General features: G+C 29.5%; 2 protein-coding genes across 5 annotated transcripts in view; one reads left to right on the forward strand and one right to left on the reverse strand.

Annotated features, from left to right (window-relative positions):
• The window catches only part of LOC139480867 (prolyl 3-hydroxylase 1-like), a 47,417-nt gene extending 31,608 nt beyond the window's left edge, over nt 1–15,809 (forward strand). For 2 of the 4 annotated variants that reach the window (XM_071263795.1, XM_071263794.1), the window contains exons 11-19: nt 1,757–1,829; nt 2,080–2,314; nt 3,123–3,229; nt 5,827–5,922; nt 6,597–6,695; nt 8,848–8,998; nt 10,145–10,259; nt 11,601–11,673; nt 12,250–15,809. In XM_071263795.1, the coding sequence (XP_071119896.1) occupies nt 1,757–1,829; nt 2,080–2,314; nt 3,123–3,229; nt 5,827–5,922; nt 6,597–6,695; nt 8,848–8,998; nt 10,145–10,259; nt 11,601–11,673; nt 12,250–12,642 (1,342 nt within the window). In that variant the 3' untranslated portion in view covers nt 12,643–15,809. The remainder of the gene's footprint in view (nt 1–1,756; nt 1,830–2,079; nt 2,315–3,122; nt 3,230–5,826; nt 5,923–6,596; nt 6,696–8,847; nt 8,999–10,144; nt 10,260–11,600; nt 11,674–12,249) is intronic. The other 2 variants (XM_071263796.1, XM_071263797.1) reach the window with 1 other exon arrangement.
• Nucleotides 1–21,440, reverse strand: part of LOC139480884 (trifunctional purine biosynthetic protein adenosine-3-like) — a 483,263-nt gene that overhangs the window by 296,182 nt on the left and 165,641 nt on the right. The window lies entirely within an intron of this gene.

The raw sequence follows: 21,440 nt of genomic DNA on the forward strand, positions 1-21,440 counted from the left end.
CCTACCAAATTAGACTTATTGCCTTGTTTATACTAACATAAGCAACAAGACTGATGCCACATGTGGAGTAGTATTTGTTTACCCTTTAGGAGCTCGTGTTGCTCAGTCTATAGTTTTCTATGTTGTGTTGTGTGTACTCTTGTTTTCTTTTTTAGCTATGGCATTGGGAGTGTTATCGTTGGAATGTCCCTTTGGTATCTTTCACCTCTCTTTTACACTATTTTTGTTCTTCATATTTTCAAGTACATCATGTCTTCTACTTCTTCTCTTATTGTTATTTCTCCTGCAACAGTATATAGTAGTTTGGTTTTGTTTTTATATTGACAGGAAGAGAGCTGTCTTAATCATCACATAATTGAGATAGTTCACAGCTTAATGGTACCACAGGATACATATTTTATGAAATCAGCAGCATTTCTAGTTTTTATGTTTGAATTGCATGTGATAAATGAAAGTTTCTAATATGTAAAATTATATGGATCTATGATCAAGGAACATTTAAAAATCATTGTCTTAAAGCTGTTGTAAATTTTGAATATGTTCTTTTAATCTTCTGTATCCTTCAACTCTTGTTAAATGTATAAAATTACATGGCTTACTAACATGAATGATTATGGAGAATTGACTTGTAAAAAACAGATATGTAATTTTTATTGGAAATTATGATTTTTTTTTTTTTTTTTGTACAATATTTTTCGATGAAATATGTTGCCATTTTTCATGAAAAACAAGCATTTTTCATTGTGTTGTATAAATTGCATAACACACAGCACTGCAGTGCAATGCAATTAAAAGCTATTTTTTGTAACAATGTCTAAAAGTAATTGGTAGGGAAATCTCCATCCTTTTGTTCATATTTTACTGTCTGATCTCAGCTCACTAACAATGAATGTTACTGGTATAACTTTTCTAGTGGCTTAGCTAACATTTAGGAATATTTTTATATCTTTCCTAAACTTTCACTTATGTAACCAACAGTTGTATACTTTTTTCAGTCAGCCAATGACCTTATTTTCATATTGCAGTAATGGGAAAAGTTCAAGTCGTCTGTTCCTCACCATCTATTTATGACAAGTCAACAATATTTGGTATATGGATTTGTAAATACTTATGCCATAAGACATTGGCTTCATTTAAACAATTGTTCAAATTAAGTTTTAATTGTGAGGTTTATTTCCCAATAATTCACATGACAGGGCAACATTATTGGTATTGAGTCATACTGGAATGTGGCCATTGACATGATTTTTTACATTTCATTGATCAGGTTAATTTTTAAAGCTGTTGCTTGCGGTAATAAGTATACATCGTAAACATTAAACAAGTGTAAGCCTATCTGACATATATGTCATATTTTCTTGATCTCATTTTTAAGCTCTGGAGGTCAGGAAAAGTTAATAAGATTGTTCCTTTGTAACTTTATTTGACATACCAACACATTCAAGATTTGGATAGTTGTAAGAAAAGAACAATTTCTCCTGTCATTGTAAATTTTCTTGGCTATATTTTCATTGTTAAGTGTGCAAGATTAGGTGTGTTCCTCTGTTAATATTGACAAGTCATTAATGTCTGACATTTTGTTTAGTTTTTTTCTATATGTGTTGTTTTACTGCAGAAATAATGCATGTAGGTAAGAAATATATGAAACTATAATAAAAAGTAAATGTGCATATAACAGATATTAATAATTCAAATATTATAACATACAAACATTTCAATGTACATGTGATGGTAACTCCCTGTTTTGTATTTGCAGATTGATATCATTCCTGACAGAAGATGAAAAACCAGGGCATTTTAGTTTCCTAAACAGAAGACACAAGAAAGAGGTAGATCATATAAAGAATTTGTTTTTTACTTTTGTTTTACTAGAAAAAGTAATATTGAAAATTGTAACTAGATGTGTTATTGATTTTTATTTGACAGTGGTGAAAAAAATCAATTGCAACAATAGAATCAGTGCCTTTTTCAGGGATTAAAATCTCATAAGTTTACAGAGAATTTGATTTTATTTATCATCCATTGAATGCCAAGCACTAACAGAAAATTCATAGATTATAAACTAATTATAATTTACAGATGCCAGTTGTGTCAAAATGTGGTCGAGTTGTTGGCTTTAGATTATCTGACAAACACAGATCAGAGAGATCAGAATCACAGAGATGTTCCATGATTTTAACTTTTACTTCTAACAGAAAGGACGATAGTCCGGCTCACAGAGAAGCTTCATTATATCTTTTGGATTTAGAGAAAAGTCGGCTTGAAGTTAAAGAAGTTAATAATACAGAAGACATGAAAAAGTTTTATGACAATGGTAAGATTTATAGTTTGTATAGTATAAAAAATAGTTAAATAAACAATATTATTGAAAAAAAACAGGTTTCTTATTAAGGCAGGTATATCATTAACAGTTTGAACATATATTTGTTCGACAAAATACTTGTTCCCCTGAAACATTAATGGATTATAGAATTTCTTGGAAACAAACATAACATAATATTATTTCCACCTTCATAAAATGTTTTCCTGGAACTGAAACATCATATGGTTTCATGATATTTGTTCTTTTAAAGAGATTTTTTTTACACCTGAATGGTCTTCATGTTCTGTAGTTGAAACCAATATGCAAATGTAATTTTGGATGGATTTTGAGTGACAGCAAATGCTGCATGTTTTATTGATATTGACCATAATGCATGTATATAATTTATGTTGATTCAATCAAATAAAATACTTTCTTGTTAAATATTGGTTGCAAGATTCTACTGGGTCATTGGTAATTTATTATAAATCATGATAACTGTTTTTTGTTGTTGCAAGTTTAAAGTTATTAAAAATCTTATTCTAAGATCTTTCTTTCTACCCTCAGTTTCTAGTTAGGTCACTAAAGGAGATCATTTATTTATTTAAGGTTGCAAATGAAATCTGATTGACATTTCACATAGTTTAAGAGTAGTTATTTGGTTATGGTTAAATATAACTAAAAAGAGATTTGGGGTATACAACTAATGAGATTGCGACCAGAAATTAAAAAAAAAGAAGACAATAGACATTTAGGGATCAGTGAACAGTATATAATCATCATAGTTTTAATTACCCTTTGGTTTTTTTCCCACAATTAGGAGTAAGAATAGTGATGGGTGAAAAAGAGTTAAAAAGTAACCAAAGATTTGCAGCAGATGGTTTGATAACTGAAGAACAGTGCGAAGCATTGATAAATATGAATCAGGTAAAATTTGCACAATACCTAGTCAGATGTTAATTCCTTAATCCAATTTGGTGTGTATAGTCATATCAGTGAGGAGCCTCATTTTGTCATTTGATTTTGCCATGTGATTAGGAACTTTCCAATTTGATTTTCCTCTGAGTTCAGTATTTTTGTGATTTTACTTTTCATGACATCAAAAAAGTTTATACATGTGTTACAGTGAGATGCTTATAGGTGTTACTGTAAAATTTTACCTATAGCTCAACCTGTTTTTAAAATTGTCAACACAATAGGGACATTTAAATTGACCAGTTGGTATTGTTAGATTTAAATCTACCTTGATGCTACCTGTAAAAAAAATTATTCACCTAACCAAAAGTTTCAGCATGCTTTTTTCCTGAACTTTTTTTTTACCTAGGATTATTCTATTGAGAGATTTTTATTTTACTGTCATTCAAAATCTTATGAGTGATCAAGCCAAACAAGAATGACTTTATCGTATATTTTATTTTCTTGCAGTTAATTCAAAATTGCATGACCTAAAATGCACTACATTTCATCTAAATGTTTGGATAGCCACTACTAGCAGTGTTTAATACCCCAAATAATCCAGTCGTAATATTTCACTCACTTTAATGAAACCTCAAAATCATATTTGAATAAACAATTTCATTTATTTTTTTACACTAATATTTGACATCTCATCCAGAATTCCAAAGATTTTAAATAATTCCCAATTTTATTAATTTTTCACTACTTCACTAGATTTTTTTCTAAATCCATAGTATGAATTCTGATTAACTTCCAATGATATACATCCTAATTTAACAGGTGCAGAATCTATACATAATTCAGAATCATTTCCATTACTATATTCCAAATAGTTATCCTCACTTATATTTTGTAAAATTTTATTTATATTTTTACTGTATATCACCTGATTTTAATATATCCACAGTAAACATTTTATTTCATTTCCTATAATAAATTCCCAAATCAAACAATATTTGATTCAGAATTTTATAATGACTATTAACAATTTCACATTCACTTAAAACATTTCCTCATGTTAGGAATATTTTAGAATATTTTACTTTCATTTTTCACTTTATCACTAGATTTGACTATATCCACTGCATTACTTCAACATTTTATTTCATTTCCTATAATAATTTCCAAATCAAACAATATTTGATTCAGAATTTTATAATGACTATTTTCAATTTCACTTTCACTTTTAAAAAACATTTCCTCACGTTAAGAATATTTTAGAATATTTTACTTTTATTTTTCACTTTATCACTAGATTAGACTATATCCACTGCATTACTTCAACATTTTATTTCATTTCCAAGATCCCATTTAAATAGGGAATCATCTTAAATTTGTAATAGATCCCAAAATTAATAATGAATATTTCAAAAATCACATTTAAAGCCACAGAAACATGTTGGATGAACACACACTATATCTCCTACTTGAATTCCAGTTTTGAAATTTTTAAATCTTTAACATAACTAAATCCCATCGTATGAAAAATTGAATTTCCTTTAGTGAACACAGCATTTTATGCACAAAACTCCCACTAATATTATAATAGATTTCAAATAAAAAACACATCAAGGTATACTCCAAAATTATTTTGAATTTTATATGTACAACATCATATGTAAGCCCCACAAAACGGTTTGAATGAATTATTTCCTCCTTGATGTCCTTCATGACAATAAAATCTTGAAAGAAACACATCACATTTTAAGAAGCAAAATTGCTATAAAAAGTCTGAGTAGTGAATTCAAATATAATAAATCCAATATTGTACACACAATGACACCAAAAGATTTAAAATATTGCAAATAATAATCCAAAATGAGAATCTTGAAGGGTCATGTGAAGAAAAGAACAACATATCCCTCTGAAAATTTAAACTGTAAACACCTGAGCAGCTATTTCTTGTTTCACTGGCAGCTGGACAATACTATGTATAAGGGTTGGAATTTTAAAGAGGCATTTTGGTGTAAAAACAGTTTAAATTTTCAAACAAATTAATACATATTTATTTTAATCTTTTACTGATTTAGAATTTTAGGTAAAAAATAGATGAATCATATATATCAGGGATTTAAAACAATGAAAACCAAAACTATTTTCTTCCCTATCAATTTTTAATAGAATAATCCTAGGTAAGAAAATCTTCAGGAAAAAAGCATGCTGAAACTTTGGGTTAGGTGAATAAAAATCTGTACAGGTAGAATCAAGGTATATTTTAAATCTAACAATACCAACTGGTCAATTTAAATGTCCCTGTTGTGTTGACAATTTTAAAAAACAGGTTGAGCTATAGGTAAAATTTTACAGTAACACCTATAAGCATCTCACTGTAATTGGTTTAAATGAAATTTTATTCTCTAAACACATTTTTTATGGAATTTATAGGAATACCATTTTGAAACTGAGAGACATGGGTCAACCTTTCATTGAATTGAATAGGAAGACCGAATTTCTATCTTTTTACTGTGAAATGTGGGTGTGTTGACTATTTCATTAGTTCATTTAATATTTCCTTTCATAGAAAAATGAATCATCATTTTTCTTTATTTTGAACTGTTATTTTGCAGGAAGGCGCCATTGGTGGTGATGGTTATGACCGTAGAAGATCACCTCATACCAAAAGTGAAACATTTGATGGTCTTACTATCAGTAGGGCAACAGAGGTAGCTATTTCAGTCTGCACTCATATTTCTTAATTTATTATTGAAATTTTAATTTCTTTTTGCCAGCTTTTTATACAACAGCAGCTTTAGGCATGGCCATGATTTTTTTTTTATAAGATGGAATTGTTGATTAATTAAAATAAGAAAAAAAATATCTGTTCAACTTACATTCAATTTGGTGAGTAACTACCAGACAATCTGTGTAAAATTAAAATGAGTGTTAGAAAATGTCATTAACCCTTTTACATATTTTTAGAAAATTTCATTATATGTTGAAACATAGTTTCAGCTCTTCGTAATTACTTGTTTATACTTTTAGTTTATTAAAATAATGTTCTAAAGAACCTAATATATCTGATAAAAATATTACTTTGAAGTACAAGAAATGAATACTTCATTTCTAAACAAGTCTTTAATAATCTGTTGAAATGCCCAATGATATTTTGCCATGAGAATATTTATATTTATTTCAAAGTATTTTTCTTAGATGTTTACCTTAATTTATTCAAATCTCCTTTTTTCACTTTAAGAGGTGAACAATGAATTTTAAAAATGTCAAAAAGAACCTTAAACATTTTTTTTTTTGTTACTCTTGACATTTTTCAAAATTTTTATTTTGTACCAATGAAGCATTACACATTCTACAAAACGTTTTGACTATTCGTTTACCACAGAAATCGTTTGAAGATGGCAGCAGCAAGAAAGCTGGAAATTTTTCCCCTCACACAAAAAATGAGCTATTTACAGGCCTAAATATTTGGCGTACAATGGAGGTTTGTAAACAAAGTCCCTGTATCATCAAATACAATATGCATTAACAAATACCTAGAGCACTTAATCATAGATTGTATACGTCACTCTCACTGGGGGTAAAGGTGGAAAATCTATTAAATATGTGTGTAAAATGTTTTCTACTTTCACTTTGGATTTATTAACAAACTTTATGTTTTTACCAATTAACAGAATTGTCACTCTTTACTTGTTTATCCCTAATCTTTCACAACTGTCCCCTGTTATATGTTTTACATGGGGAGGTACTGATGATAAATTCAGCCAGTACATGTATGTGTTCTATTTAATTAGTAGTTAGTTATGGATATTTTTGAAATTTTCTCATATGTTTTTCATCTAGAAAAAAAGACATGTTTTATACTTAGCTAAAGAATAATATTTAAATTATTTTTTTGGAAGTATTAGTTGCTGAAAAGACAAGAAATAGGGAATTAAGAATGTATTTTAAATGGCATTGGGAAAATAATTTAACCAATTACTCTTAATATATAATTTTATTATGGTCTTTTAAAATATGTATGAGAATTTTTTAGTTATCCTTTTTCGTATGACTGATAGCAGTTTTAAAATATTAATTTCATGCTTGTGTGTTTGATGTTTAGTATTTGAGAAAGAAGTAATGCAAATTTGCGTGTTTTTGTTTTTTTATATATTTGATGAATTTATTTCAGCATGACTCATTTTGCTCCTCAGGAATTTCATTTCAATGTTTTTTGCTTGAATTCCTGCTGAATATGATAGCAATGAATCATGAAAAATTTCTTTGAATGCTTAAACCTAAAATGTCTGCAGATTAATCTACTGCCATTCTCTTAACTGATTGTTCCAAATGACATTATACAATTGCTTCAACAAAGCTTAGTAAAGATTTTAATTTATCTTGCCCTTTACACACATGTGATACTTTCCATGTGAACCCTGAATCCTGTGATGACCTTGTAGTCCTACAAGATATTTTTTTGTTCTTTTCTACAGATCTAGACATAAAAGTTTGGCAAATAAAAACAATTTTTTTTCCCTGACTCCATTTTTAGTTGCCTGTTCTAAGTCAGAAACTTTGTCAATAGTTTTTTTGTGTCTATATGTTTATCATCATTTGGAGGTTGCTGCATCTCTTGGAACTTATTTGTTAAACCTCCGTTAATTCATCATCTAGTATGTTTACTTTTAATTGATTATGCAGATTAATAAGAGTAAGCATTTACTACTTTTGCATGCATTTAAACATGTGCTTCTGGTATCAAAATAGTTCTGATGTATTCTCATCTTGCAAATCATGTAAATATCAAAATAGATGAATACAAAAAAATATGCATTGATGAATGCTGAATAGTGCACTGTGATCAAATTTAGTGGCATTGTCTTAACTGCATGTGTACACTTGTTCAAAGATTTATATGTCATTGGATCTTAAATGTACTAAAGATTTTCAGATTTGGAACTTGTATCTGTTTTAATGATAGCACACCAATTCTTCCAGTCTTGGAATATTTGAATTACCTGTTAGCTGGTTTTTTATATCCCAAAAAAGTTGAAAAGATTTTTTATTAACTCAGGCATGAACTATAATACTGCGAATTCAGAAATTAATTGTGTTTTATTTTGTTAAATCTAAAAATGTGACATGGTGAATAGTGCCATTAAGAAATTTGATTTTGATATAGAATATTCTTCTACAATATGTACAGAAATCATATTTATTCAGTTGTCATTAATTTCTTTTGTCATAAATTTAGTGAGATGTTTTAAATATGTAATCTAAATATCCTTTTGATTGTAATGTAAATTTGAAATCATTCTTTTGAAATGGAAGTTTGATTTTATAATGAGAAACGAGATATGTGTGGGTTTTTTTTTAATTATTATTGATAATCTTAATACCAGTTATACTAGTACATTTTATGTAGAATTTATTATATGGATGGCACTTGATATAGATTTTACAATGTGTCATCCATATATCAAAGCTTAGACAAACAAAATGTTACAAAAAGTTTTTATACAATTCTTTCTGTTCAATGAATGGACAAATTTATTTTTTTTTTTTTTAAATGTCTATAAGGAGCTTTGCCTATGATCACAGACTTTGTCAATTTAAGGAAGTATTTTAATTTTGACTCTATTATTTTGTAGTTGGTCCATGTTGGGGTTATAAGTAAAAAAGATGCCCAGCTGTTTCTGGATGCTAGTGACTATGGAAGACTTCTTGTTGAAAAGTATTTTAACTTGACACAACCATTACACTTTGATTATACACATCTAGTCTGTAGGACTGCTGTTGAAGGTATTTTATTAAAACAGTCAACATAGTCATTTTTGCAATTTTTCTAATCTTTGAAATGGACCATTAATGCAAAACAGCTTGAATCAGCAAACTACTTCCTAGTTATTCCAACTGAGTTTCATATAAACAAATGAGAAGCAATAAAGATGATTTGTAATTTCTAATGTGGTTGTTGCTAGAACCTGAAGTGGATGAAAGATTCACATTTTAATGCCCCATTTATGGACATTATGTTTTCTGGTCTGTGTCCATCTGTCCCGCTTCAGGTTAAAGTGTTTGGTCGAGGTAGTTTTTGATGAAGTTGAAGTCCAATCAACTTGAAACTTGGTACACATGTTCCTTATGGTATGATCATTCTAATTTTAATGCCAAATTAGAGATTTTTTTTCCATTTTCACAGTCTATTGAACATAGAAAATGAAAGTGTGAATGGGGCATCTGTGTACTAGGAACACATTCTTGTTTTCATTTATTTAAAAAAACTGCTCATTCAGTACTGAAAATTAAGAAGTTATTGTGAGATTTTTATTTTTGAAAATAATGCCATTTGGTGAGTATGGCAATAAAAAGAACTCACATTCTGAAATTTGATTCATATATCTGTATGTAGCTTTTGGTGAAATCAAATGTTGAACTTTGGTTAGTCATATTTAAATCTCAAAAATGAATGCTCACAATAATTTCTGAATTTACATTACTTTGTCACTTGGTGGTCTACCAAAGTTTCATGGAGAAGACTTCATAAGTATGATTTACTTGTGTCTCATCCATTTTGCTTTATAGCAAATAAAATATGTTTAAACTAAACCAAAGTGGATTCATTAAATATTGTGGCTACCAATTTTTATGGATTGAGGAAAAAATGCTATTTCTTGGATATTTGATTTCATGGTTTTGTCAAAGTCTGAAGCTTATCAAAATTTGTACTTTGTTAAATATTTCAATTTGTGGTTCAACTATATCTATAAAATCCACAAAATTACTGTCTGATGAATAATGAATTATCCACAGTTACTTGTTTGAATGATAGCAAGTAACTTGTTTTCCTTGGCCTTAAGTTTAAGCGAGACAAAAAAGGTGGTATAAATTCCTTGAAATGCTAACATATAGATTTAAACATCAAACTATCATCTCTATGAATTGTAGGTTCACAAGAAGATAGACAAGATTTAAGTCACCCTGTTCACGGAGACAATTGTGAACTACAGCCAGATGGTTCATGTATAAGAAGATTTCCTTCATATGTACAGAGAGAGTACAGGTAATTTATACCTCAGTTCTATTTCATACCTGTCAACTGACCCGTATTCTGCCGGTGTGACCCAAGATTTTCACAATTCTTAGGGATCACCCGGGACACCCGTCAGGTCATTGAATAACCCGGGAATTCCGAAAATGACCCGTTTTCACCCGTATTTCTCAGCCTTGAGATTGATTTCATAAGTAATATTCCTTTGAAATACCGGCAATTTCGTAATTGTTCCATAAACAGGAAGTTCATCTAGCTGTGTAAACTGTCAAATGAAGTGACCCATTAAGTGCATGGCTTCACTGAACAGCTTTGGTGTCAAACACACTGTTAATTAACACCAATTACCTTAGCTTTAGGTCGTAAATAAATTGCACTGTTGTTTTACAAACATATTTCTACTAGAGTTACTTCCCCTTATTTGTCACCATTCAAAATTATTCCTTATATTTCCGTTTTTTTGGGGGAAAAGATTAAATTTAAAAAAAAAAAAAAAATTCAAATACAAATTGAAATATAACTTTTCATTATTTTTCTACCTTTATACAATTTTGAAAAAAAAAGTTGAAAATTACTTTGTACATCTATACTTCCTTTAACTGTATTACTATATTTTATTATAGTATAATTTCATTGAAAATGTTGGATTGTAATGAATGATGTGGATGATGTGTTTGAAGGCTGATTAGCTGGTCTGAGACAGTTTAAAATTACTATTCAAAAACTATATCCTGATGTTTGAGGGTAAAATAAAGAACACGAGACTGTGATACACAAATTTATAAAAAATCTTCAAAGAAATAATAATTATAAGATTTAAAATTACTTAACCAAGTGAACATGCATTGATGTTTTGGTAACTTTGATTTAAATTATAAGAAAATAGTACCATAAATACTATTCAGCTCGAAAAAGTTTGTACGCGTTATGACCTGAGATTTGATTCTTCAATGCAAGTCATGACCTGCATTTTCATCGTCACAGGTTGACAGGTATGCATTGTTCGTATCTGAGTTGTTGACATTTACAAGTACATAATATGTGTAATAAAAAAGCAAGTGAAAGATACCACACTTGTAATTTTTTACACCAGATGCGTATTTCATAGACATCAGAATCACCAATGGCTCTTAAAACAGTTTTATTTGTTTCAAGATTTTTGGAAATAATTATCCATTTGCTGCTAAAAGTAAATAATTTAATCCAATATTTTTTTAAACATTCGATGTTGACTAATAACAGATATTAAGAAAAAAAAGTTGGTTTTTTTTCATTAGAATGATGGTATTGAAAATGTTTGGGTTTTTTTTTTTAACTTTAATCAATAATCAAAGTGTTTGTCAATTTTTGCAGCTCAATCATGTATCTGAATGGTGATTTTGAAGGTGGAGAATTCTTCTTTGCTCATGGAAATAAATCAGCCCAGGTACTGTATGAAATATTGTATCAATAAACTGCATGTTGATTTTGATAGTGAAATCAACATTTGCTTTGAAACTGTCCCACGTGACGTCAAACAAAACGTCATATTCCCCTCTGAAAGTAAGGCAAGACAAACAAAGTACCATATGAAAGAAGAAATGAATAAAAGCATTTACAAAAGACTAAAGTTGACATTGCCTGCAACAATTCTTATTTTGAAATATGACACCATTTATATATATTTCCTTATATGCAATATGAGTTAAAGAGTTTTAAAAAAAGGAAATGACACATTATATAAATTTAGATGCATTTGAAGTGCTTATCTGAAGTTACCTTCATCAGGAACTCTCAAAGGCGAATATTTGGAAACCAAGGATTTATAAAAACCAAAACAATTGAAGAGCTATATGACCAAAAATAACCTAATAAAATAGCCAAATCTATATAAAGCCAACTTTGCCTGAGGGAATTAAAATCGTAATTTATAAGTGGGCAGAAAGGATTGTTATAAATCATGTCATATTCAATCATATTACTGAAATATTACTAGTTATTTATTATCTTTTAACATTTCCAGATGTACATAAAACCTAAATGTGGAAGGATTGTAGGTTTCAATTCAGCAGAGCTGCATGGAGTTAAGGCAGTTAAAAAAGGTAAACGTTGTGCCCTTGCTATGTGGTATACAATGGACTTAAACTTTAAAGAGCTAGCCAGAATAGAAGCTAAAAAAATGATTGACAAGGTACCAGAAGATGTTCACAGAAATCTAAAAACTAAATCGGAAGAAAGTACGAAAATTAAAAGTAAAGAAAAAAGTGAAAATGAAGTAAACCAAAAAGAGGGAGAAGCCCTCACTGAAAAGGGACAAAATTTAACTGACGATAATATTAGTCCTGAAGAAGTAACAGCTATCCATGAGAAGGGACAGAATATAAAAGAAGAACAGAAACTTCATGAAGAATTATGATAGTGGATGGTGCCATGTTTAAATATTTTGGGCTTTTTTTTTTATATGTAATCTCAGTCCTTCCATTGGACCTTGGGACATGTCCAGTTAAACTGGATCTTACTGGTTGTTCATTGAAATCAATTTTGAAATTCATCATCACTTGCAAAATGACAATTTTATTGTGTTTCATGGTTTTAAACATTTGAACCAAAATCATCACTTTTGCATTTGACAAAAGATTTAATTGATATTCGTCCAATATTTATCCAAGATTTGTTTTTTATTTGATGAAAAATTTAATTTTTCTGACCTTTTTTTTCTAGGATTTGAACATGTCTCTTGACGGTAGTTTAACTATGTACTGATAGTAACAAGTTCAAATCTTTAACTATGTACTGATAGTAACAAGTTCAAATCTTTCAAATAAACCGCAGTTAATTTTTCTTCCAACTGTGATGAAGGTTTACACTGATTAAAACATTTAGGGAGTTATATAACCAGATATCAATCTGTATGTTTTCTGTACAGTTGATGCTATGAGCATGTGTGTTTGCTCAGTAAAGTTTATTGATATTTTAGTCAATGTGCTTTTGTGTATATTTGCTACAAACTACATGTATATTAGTCAAGAATAATAAATAATAATTATGTTTGCTGCAATTTCATGTATATAAGCCAAAAAGAATGAATATTAATTTAATAGACAATCATTCCTATCTTTCATATATGTTATAAAATCTGTTTATGGTGCTTTATTGATGGGTATTTTATATAAACAATCTTGTCAAAAGTTAAGCACTGAATTACTTTAAAAAGATATTTATATTGTGTTCATACAATTTCTCTTGCATAGCTTACAGTATTATAGAGTCACTGTCTGTATATCACATGAAATTGCATAGTACAAGCATAAGAATGATTGTGGTATACATTAGTGTATTGTGTTTGTCATGATGAGAATTTGGTCTTGTATTGGCATTGTTTTAGATTTTTTTGTTGACAATTTTTTTTATGAATTTAAGCTTCATTTAGGGAAAAAACACCTGGTATAAATTTAGATGAAAAAATAAATACTAGATGTACTAAGTATACATATGTAGCATTTTTTGCCAGACAACAAAAAACTAATGATATTTCTTAATACCATTTTTATGCATAAATAACTCTTTAAAACTAGAGAGTGCTTAACTTTTGAACATATTTTTTGTACATATATTTGTTATGGAAATCCAATTATATTGAATCTCATTTTACTAAGTCATGTTTACTTTGACCTTTTAAGCACTGTTTGCAGTATGCAGATCTGTATATCAAGGTTATTTTCTGTAAATGTCAGAGTCTTCTGCAGATTTATATAAACAAGCCCAATATTTGTAAATGTTAAAATGTTTAGGATTACAAGAACAACAGCTGGAAATAAAATTAGTAAGGGAAAATGTACTACAAATGGCTCGAAGTCTGGCTTTAACCTTGTTAACTAGCATGTTAATTGCCTGTCTCAGTCTTTGGTTCTATTACATGGCATAGTTATTTTCATATCCCTTTATATTCTCTTCCAGAATATACAATTGATTTATAGGTGGAATGGCCATCCATCATATTCAGCATCACATGAGCATTATCTATTATAAGGAAAAAATTTCTCAATCACAACAGCATGCAAGCATCAAAATGAAAGAAATAATATCGAAGTGTATGTAAGTCCTTTTTGCAGGATTTTTAATAACATTTATTACAAACACATAATATAGAAAAATATATTTCATTCAGTGATAACTTTGCCTGCTTATTAACTGTCATGTTTTATTGCTGAACTTTACCAAACGTGACCTTTATTAAAAATCATCACAGAATAATTTATTTTTTTAAATTTTTCATTCATTTCTATTTGTTCATTTAAATTAAAAATAGGTAAGGGTCATATTTGGCCGTAAACTGGGATGATACCATAATTTGTGAAGTCAATGTTCTGCAGTCTACATTCGAGTATATTACAATGTGTTATAAGTAACAGGACACATTTGGATACCTTGTAGGAGTTTTGTATGGTTCAAGTCCAGCATATATCTGAACGTGATTTGAATCTTGCAGATGCTTTGATATAAGTTATATACTTAAAATTGTAGAATGCATATTTTTATGTTCCTGCTACAATTTATAATATATTGCATCTGTATTTTTTACACACAATTTTTTTTTATCTACTCTACAATACCATTTTTTTCTGCACACTCGAACAATTAATGTGACATTCAGTGATACTCCGGAGGCCAAAATATTAAAAGATAGAAACCAATAAATCTCATATTTCTAAAGAGAACAAAGCCAATTGACACATATCAGCCAGAGAAGCTGTAAACCTAGCCACAATGAAATAGACAAAAAAAATTATAAACTGACAGTTAATCAAAATGTTTAAAATAAATTAGCCAAGGAGAGTGCTTATATTACTGGATGGTGATAACTTTCAAGACTTACAGTTGCAAACAATAAATAATAAACTAGATCTTATGTTTCTGTTATGGCTAGGTAAATACTGATTTTTGTTATTAAGTTTTAATGAAGTTTACCAAATATTCTTATACACTGTGGATTCATTTATTTTTTGTAGGAAAAATTATATTTTCCTGTATACTGAAATTCATAGTTGCATATAATCATTTATATAATTTGTACTTCATTGAATATTTGAATTTAATATTCTTTATCCTCAGAATTTCAGAAGTTAGTACCCAAATGAATAAAAATAGATCCCCAGTACTTAGTTCTTTTATATAGACTAGATTTGAGAGAATTCATACACTTTTTTTTAAGGTGAACTACAAATATAAAGAACAATTTTTGTAATTTGAAAATAGTGCTGTTATTGTTAAAAATATTTGATAAAATTGAATTTATTTTCTTAATTATAATGATTAAATTGTCTCCCTTATTAGTAAGATTGTACACACATAAAAATGTGTGCAAGTACTAATGACAGTTTTATTTATATATTTGAAATACATCATTTATTTACGATTGTTTGCAATATGGAGTCAAGAATTTGGCTGATTTTGTCTTCCTATATATATTTGTTGATCTTTTAAAAAGGCGAACTACACTCTTTTACAAACTATTTATTTTGTAATATGACATTTTATGATGTTTGTTGTTTAGAATATTGAAATAAATCAACTTTATTTTTATTGATTCTTGTTCTATTTTATCCTATGGATATGACAATTGTACAGCCAACTGTAAACACTTTTTTTCTAACAAAATGTGTTTGAAAGATGTAATTAATATATCTATTCACCTGCTTGTCATGAAAATTCTTGATATTTTCAATTTGACATTATTCATACAACAATCTGTATATCTACTACCCTGCTTAAGAGAAGTTTGCTGTGTGTCTTTTGTTCCATCTAAAATTTGTCATAGATTTCCCAGGACCTACCTATCACAGTGTTTCAAAGAAATTGAGTATAGTATTAAATTTCTCTATCTCCTCTTTCTCTAACCAGAATATTTCAAAAAATATCTGCTCTATAATTGATTTTGATTTTGAAAAAGATTTCACCATAACTACTCATAATGTTGATTTGTAATTTCACTTTATCATGAAATTACTGAATGGTTGGACCTATATGTACCTCTTTGCTAAGCCCTTTCCATAAGTGTTAATAATTATATATGAATATATATATATATATATATATATATCTATTTGTATATGAAGCATTTCCTGAAATCTTACTACATTTTCTCACATTCTAATGCCTTCTGAAACACATTTTATTATCACTTTGTTGGTCTCTCTTTATCTCTATCTGTGTCCAAAACAAATTTATTCTAAATATTGACTTGAGTATCCCTTGCTTGATTCGAAAGTTATACAAAGGTGTATCGAAGGGAAGTAAGATAATTATTTTGGAGTTGATAGGTTAAAGCTCAAGTTCGCTGTTACCTAAAATTAATAATTTTCTGACTGAAACTTGTGGACTTGTTGCTTTAGCCCTGTCCATCTGTCCATTCCATCATTGGTACATTTTTATATAGTTGGACGGTCAAGATAACTCCTTGTACAGTTTGAATGCTAGGAAGTTTTCACTGGTTGTGTGTACATATATTGAAATAGTGTATGTGGTCAGGGTTTTGATATTATTAATATTTGGCGATAGTTGAAGTATGCTCTTCAACTTTGTACTTTATTTGGCTTTTTTTTTAACTTTTTTTGGATTCAAGCGTCACCGATGAGTCTTTTGTAGACGAAACGCGTATCTGGCGTATATACAAAATTTAGTCCTGGTACCTATGATGAGTTTATTTACTCATGTTCATATATACTTGCATAAGAGATGCTAGGTGTTTCTGGATAACTCCTACAGTAAACCGTAGACATTCTTGCTCCCATGCTCAACTCTTTCTATTTTAATTAACACTTTGCATCTGTGGGGGCAATACTTGAGTCTCCTAGAGATAACAATATTTCAAAGAAAGTCCTCCTTGACTTTGTTATAGAACAGTTTCTTCAGAAAGGAGTGCATGACATCACTTTGTCTAGTTTGTAAATGATGGTTCCCTGGTGGTAACTTGAGATTTCCTGGCTTAAATTGCAATAGCCTTATACATGTGGAAGAAATATAGAAGGGTCGTAAACAGATTGATTGTATGGTCTTTGCGTCATGGTCACTTTTTTCTTTAAATGTGGTAACTAGATGGCAACTTGAGTTTCAATTGCAGAATTGAAACGAAACACATACAGGTGGAAGTTATAAAGAAGAAACACATCTAAAGATCAAGGTCATTGTTACTAAAAAAAAAACATTCTTGATTGGAACGAAATTTATACACATGGATGATATGGGAAAGGGCTGGTTTTACGATGGTATCACTCTATGTATAGCTACATATAAATGACGATAAAAAATTAACAATAATAGAACAAGTTAATTTAAACCCTCCGAGAATACTGCTATTTTAGACCATTGAAATTAAAACGTTTTCTCTTAATAGAATATAAATTAATAGAAATGTAACAATGAAATCTCAAATTATTACGGTCAAACATTAGAAACGTCGTTACTTTGTTGCAAAACAGTCAAATAGGAAGATATTTACTCATCAGCCCAAATATATTACAGATATATGAATATGCAGAAAATTGCAAGAACGAAGCTTAAAATAGTGAAACCATTGCTAAATACAACCGATGCATTCAAGGACGATGATTGGCATGCTATAGGAATATTTTCATTGATGACAATACTGAACCCGGTATTTCTGCTGGTTTCTCCGAACAACACAAGTCGTTTCAACCTGTTTATTGATACAACAAAAGGAGCCTTAAACTTGTATACACTTCAAAAGACAAGTACATATGTAAACATCAGAATTATGATAAATTTCAACGGTACTTAATCTTGCAAGAATCACTACATGTATGTGACTGATACATGAGGTTCGGAAAATTGCATTACATACATTGTCTGGTCTTTTAACAAAACTAAAAACGAAATAATCAGCATATTGGTCTATTAGATCGACAAACTATTAGTTGATTGGCAGTTATCTATTTCATGACATAGACGGGTAGTATCATCCTAACTGGCCGACTTGTTTTATGTATGTTTTCAAAGCAGGGTTCATACAATACATTTTCAAAGATAGAAAGAAAAAGCATCCGGTCAACTTATTCAGATATATTAATGAGGGGGGCAAGGTGGGTCCCAATAACAGCAAAACAGCAAATTGATTTGGCTCATAACAGATAACAAGGAATTAAAATGTACAAAAACAGATAACAGTAAATGAAATATTAAAATAATTCGGTCTTTGACAAATCAGTATTTCTTATTACGGATATAATCCTTTGTAATGCATTCCATTTTCTATGACTATGTTTTTAGTATTAATTTATGTATCTAGAATGTGTTTAAATTACTACTCAATACATTATAATATTTTTTACACGCTCGTTTACGGAACGTAACTATTATGGTATACTGTTGTCCGTCTGTTGTCAACATGTCGGACATTAACTCAAAACCTCTTTAACCAATTTGCATTAAACTTTGGGAAATTGTTTATATCTATTGACATGAGCTCCCTTTTTTTTTTTTTTTTTTTATAAATTTTAGATTTTAAGTTTCTGGGTAATGGGTTTTTATTCAATAAAATTGGGTGGTTTTTTTTCAGTTTTCTGAGAATATCTCAAAAATGCTTTCACAAAGCAAGGAATTTTGGTGAATTGTTTATATCTATCAACATGAGGTCACTTTCAATTTTTATAAATTTTACATTTTACGTTTCCGAGTTAGCGGGTTTTATTAATTAAAAAGGGGGGATTTTCCAGTTTTCAGACATTAACACAAAAATGTTTTCAGCAGTTCTCACGAAACTTTGCTGAAATGTTTATAACTATTGTTGTAAACTCCCTTTCGATTTTTATTTATTTAGATTTTATGTTTTTGAGTTCAGGGATTTTATTCATTAGAAAAAGGTGGTATTTTCTTGTTTTCAAAAATAACTCAAAAATGCTTTCAGCAGTTCTCATGAAACGTTGGTGTATTGTTTATATATATTGACTGAAGCTCCTTTTGTTGCTAATAAAAAATGACCTAAAAGAGTTTGAATATTCTGACTTTTTCTAAATGACCATTTAATGAGGTGTGTGAATTTTTCTTAATAAGACTATGAGGCAAAGTGGTATATAGGGTAGCAAAATCAAAAGCACCAATTATAAGCATGCAATTTATCAAGTACTTCGAACGAATTTTGACACTCCAAAAGCAATTTATTCCACTATTTTCAAAGGCCTTATTTGAACCAAGTGAACTAGTAAGTAGAATACATAGTTTAGTAGGGAAACAATGGCTTGAAACGAAAGAAATCTTTGTTTGTAATGAGTTATGTGCAGCTTCGGACCCAAGTACATCGTTGGAACTTTCATTGTACAATGCATTTGGTTCTGCTTTGAAAAGAATCACACAGCTGAGTCGATGAACCATATTATATAAAAGGATAACTGGTTGTTAGGACCTAGTGCTTAATTGAGATCCTTGTCAGATATTCCTGGCCATATGTTTTCCTTTTTGTCATATTAAGAATTGTTTTAATTTAATATGTTCGTACGGGAAACCAGGAACATTATTCTCATACAAAAAATTAAGATAATTCTAAATACACATTCATAAAAAAATGGAATTTATTACAAAGGATAATCATAAGATATACTTGAATTGTCCTGGACCTCACTTCTGTGATAGGTAAATGTAATGGAATCCTTCTCTGAATACGGTACAAACATTGTAGTATTGGTAGACCCCAATGTCCAATGATCTTCAGTTTATACCGAATATTAACTGTCAAAAAAAAAATGCTAACATTCCAATTTTCAATAACAGTTAACAGCAAATACATTATCACAATAACAGATAACAAAAAAACTAATAGCCCAATAACAGCTAACAAAGAATAAGACAATAACAGCTAACAGCAAATATATTTTCAAAATAACAGATAACAAAGAATTAAATTGCCCCATAACAGCATAACAGTTAAACCCCTTGCCCCCTATTAATGATGTCTTGAGTAATCAATAGCCCAAAGTTTCAGTAAGAGTTTGCATTTCATATATCAAAGTGAACCTTAAAGAAAGGACACTAGAAGTCCTTCGATAATAACATGATTGGTTTCTTGATATTGGTACAGTTGAACGAATTCAATTAAGATCGGTGACAAATGTGACGATTTAGCTTTCCTATTGAAGCATCACATTTCTCAGAAATAACACATCCGCTGTTCTATATGCATCATGTAGTGTTTTTATCGCGATGGATACTTTCGCGCGTGTATATTCACATTTATTTAAATATACTTGCGTTAACAGGTAAAAGATTCTGAAACAAAAAAAGGCCGAGTAGGGTAAAGAGGACAACGAGCGACTGATATCGACCCTAGATAAGTTTTACGGTCACGATAGGTCTGTTTCAACTTAATACAAACATTTAGTTGTGCTAGATACCAGCAATATAGATTTATTGTGTAAATTTTTCAGATTGTGTCCTAATATAACATATTTCAACATATTGAGTGCGATTGTGTCCCTTGAAGATATAGCTGGAGACGATTAAACTGTCGACGCACATGTTCTAGTTCCGTTAAGAGTCCACACGATTTCCTCAATTATTGGTACGATCTTGATTTGAATGTTCTAATGGATTTTCGATATTTAAACATCGATAACTACTGTTGTCTTAAACTTACGCCTGTTCATATCCATGGATGCAACATTTATAATAGATAAAACATGCTCGGTATTAGTAATTGTCTCTGTCTATACCTGTCATATCTATCTAGAAATTATTGCACATTAATTAGCAAATACCTCTTTATGCTATTTTCATAAAAGAGGGAAAAAGATACCAGAGGGATAGTGTTCTGTTTTATCTGCTTATGTATTATGTATTTGATTTCAACTTTTTGGGCCAGAAAATAACGGAAGGGACAGTAGATTTCAAAATGCACATCTGGTATACTGTTGAAATTTAAATTAATACTGAATATGTTGTTAAACATTTAATGACCATGTGTTGTAAGTATTTATGACATTGGTTCCGGTATAATATCGTTCAAATGTGAGTCAGTTTCATCGTACATGTCGTTTCCTGGCATATTATTCAATTGTAAATTTACCGATTGTGTCCTTGTATAACATATTTTAAGATACTGAGTGCGGAATAGCCTGTAATTCAGTGGTTATCGTTTGTTGATGTGTTACATATTTGTTTTTCGTTTACTGTTTTGTACATATATTAGGCCGTTAGTTTTCTCTT

Source organism: Mytilus edulis, chromosome 7 (genome assembly GCF_963676685.1).
Source record: "Mytilus edulis chromosome 7, xbMytEdul2.2, whole genome shotgun sequence".
In the NCBI taxonomy this organism is placed as follows: Eukaryota; Metazoa; Mollusca; class Bivalvia; order Mytilida; family Mytilidae; genus Mytilus; species Mytilus edulis.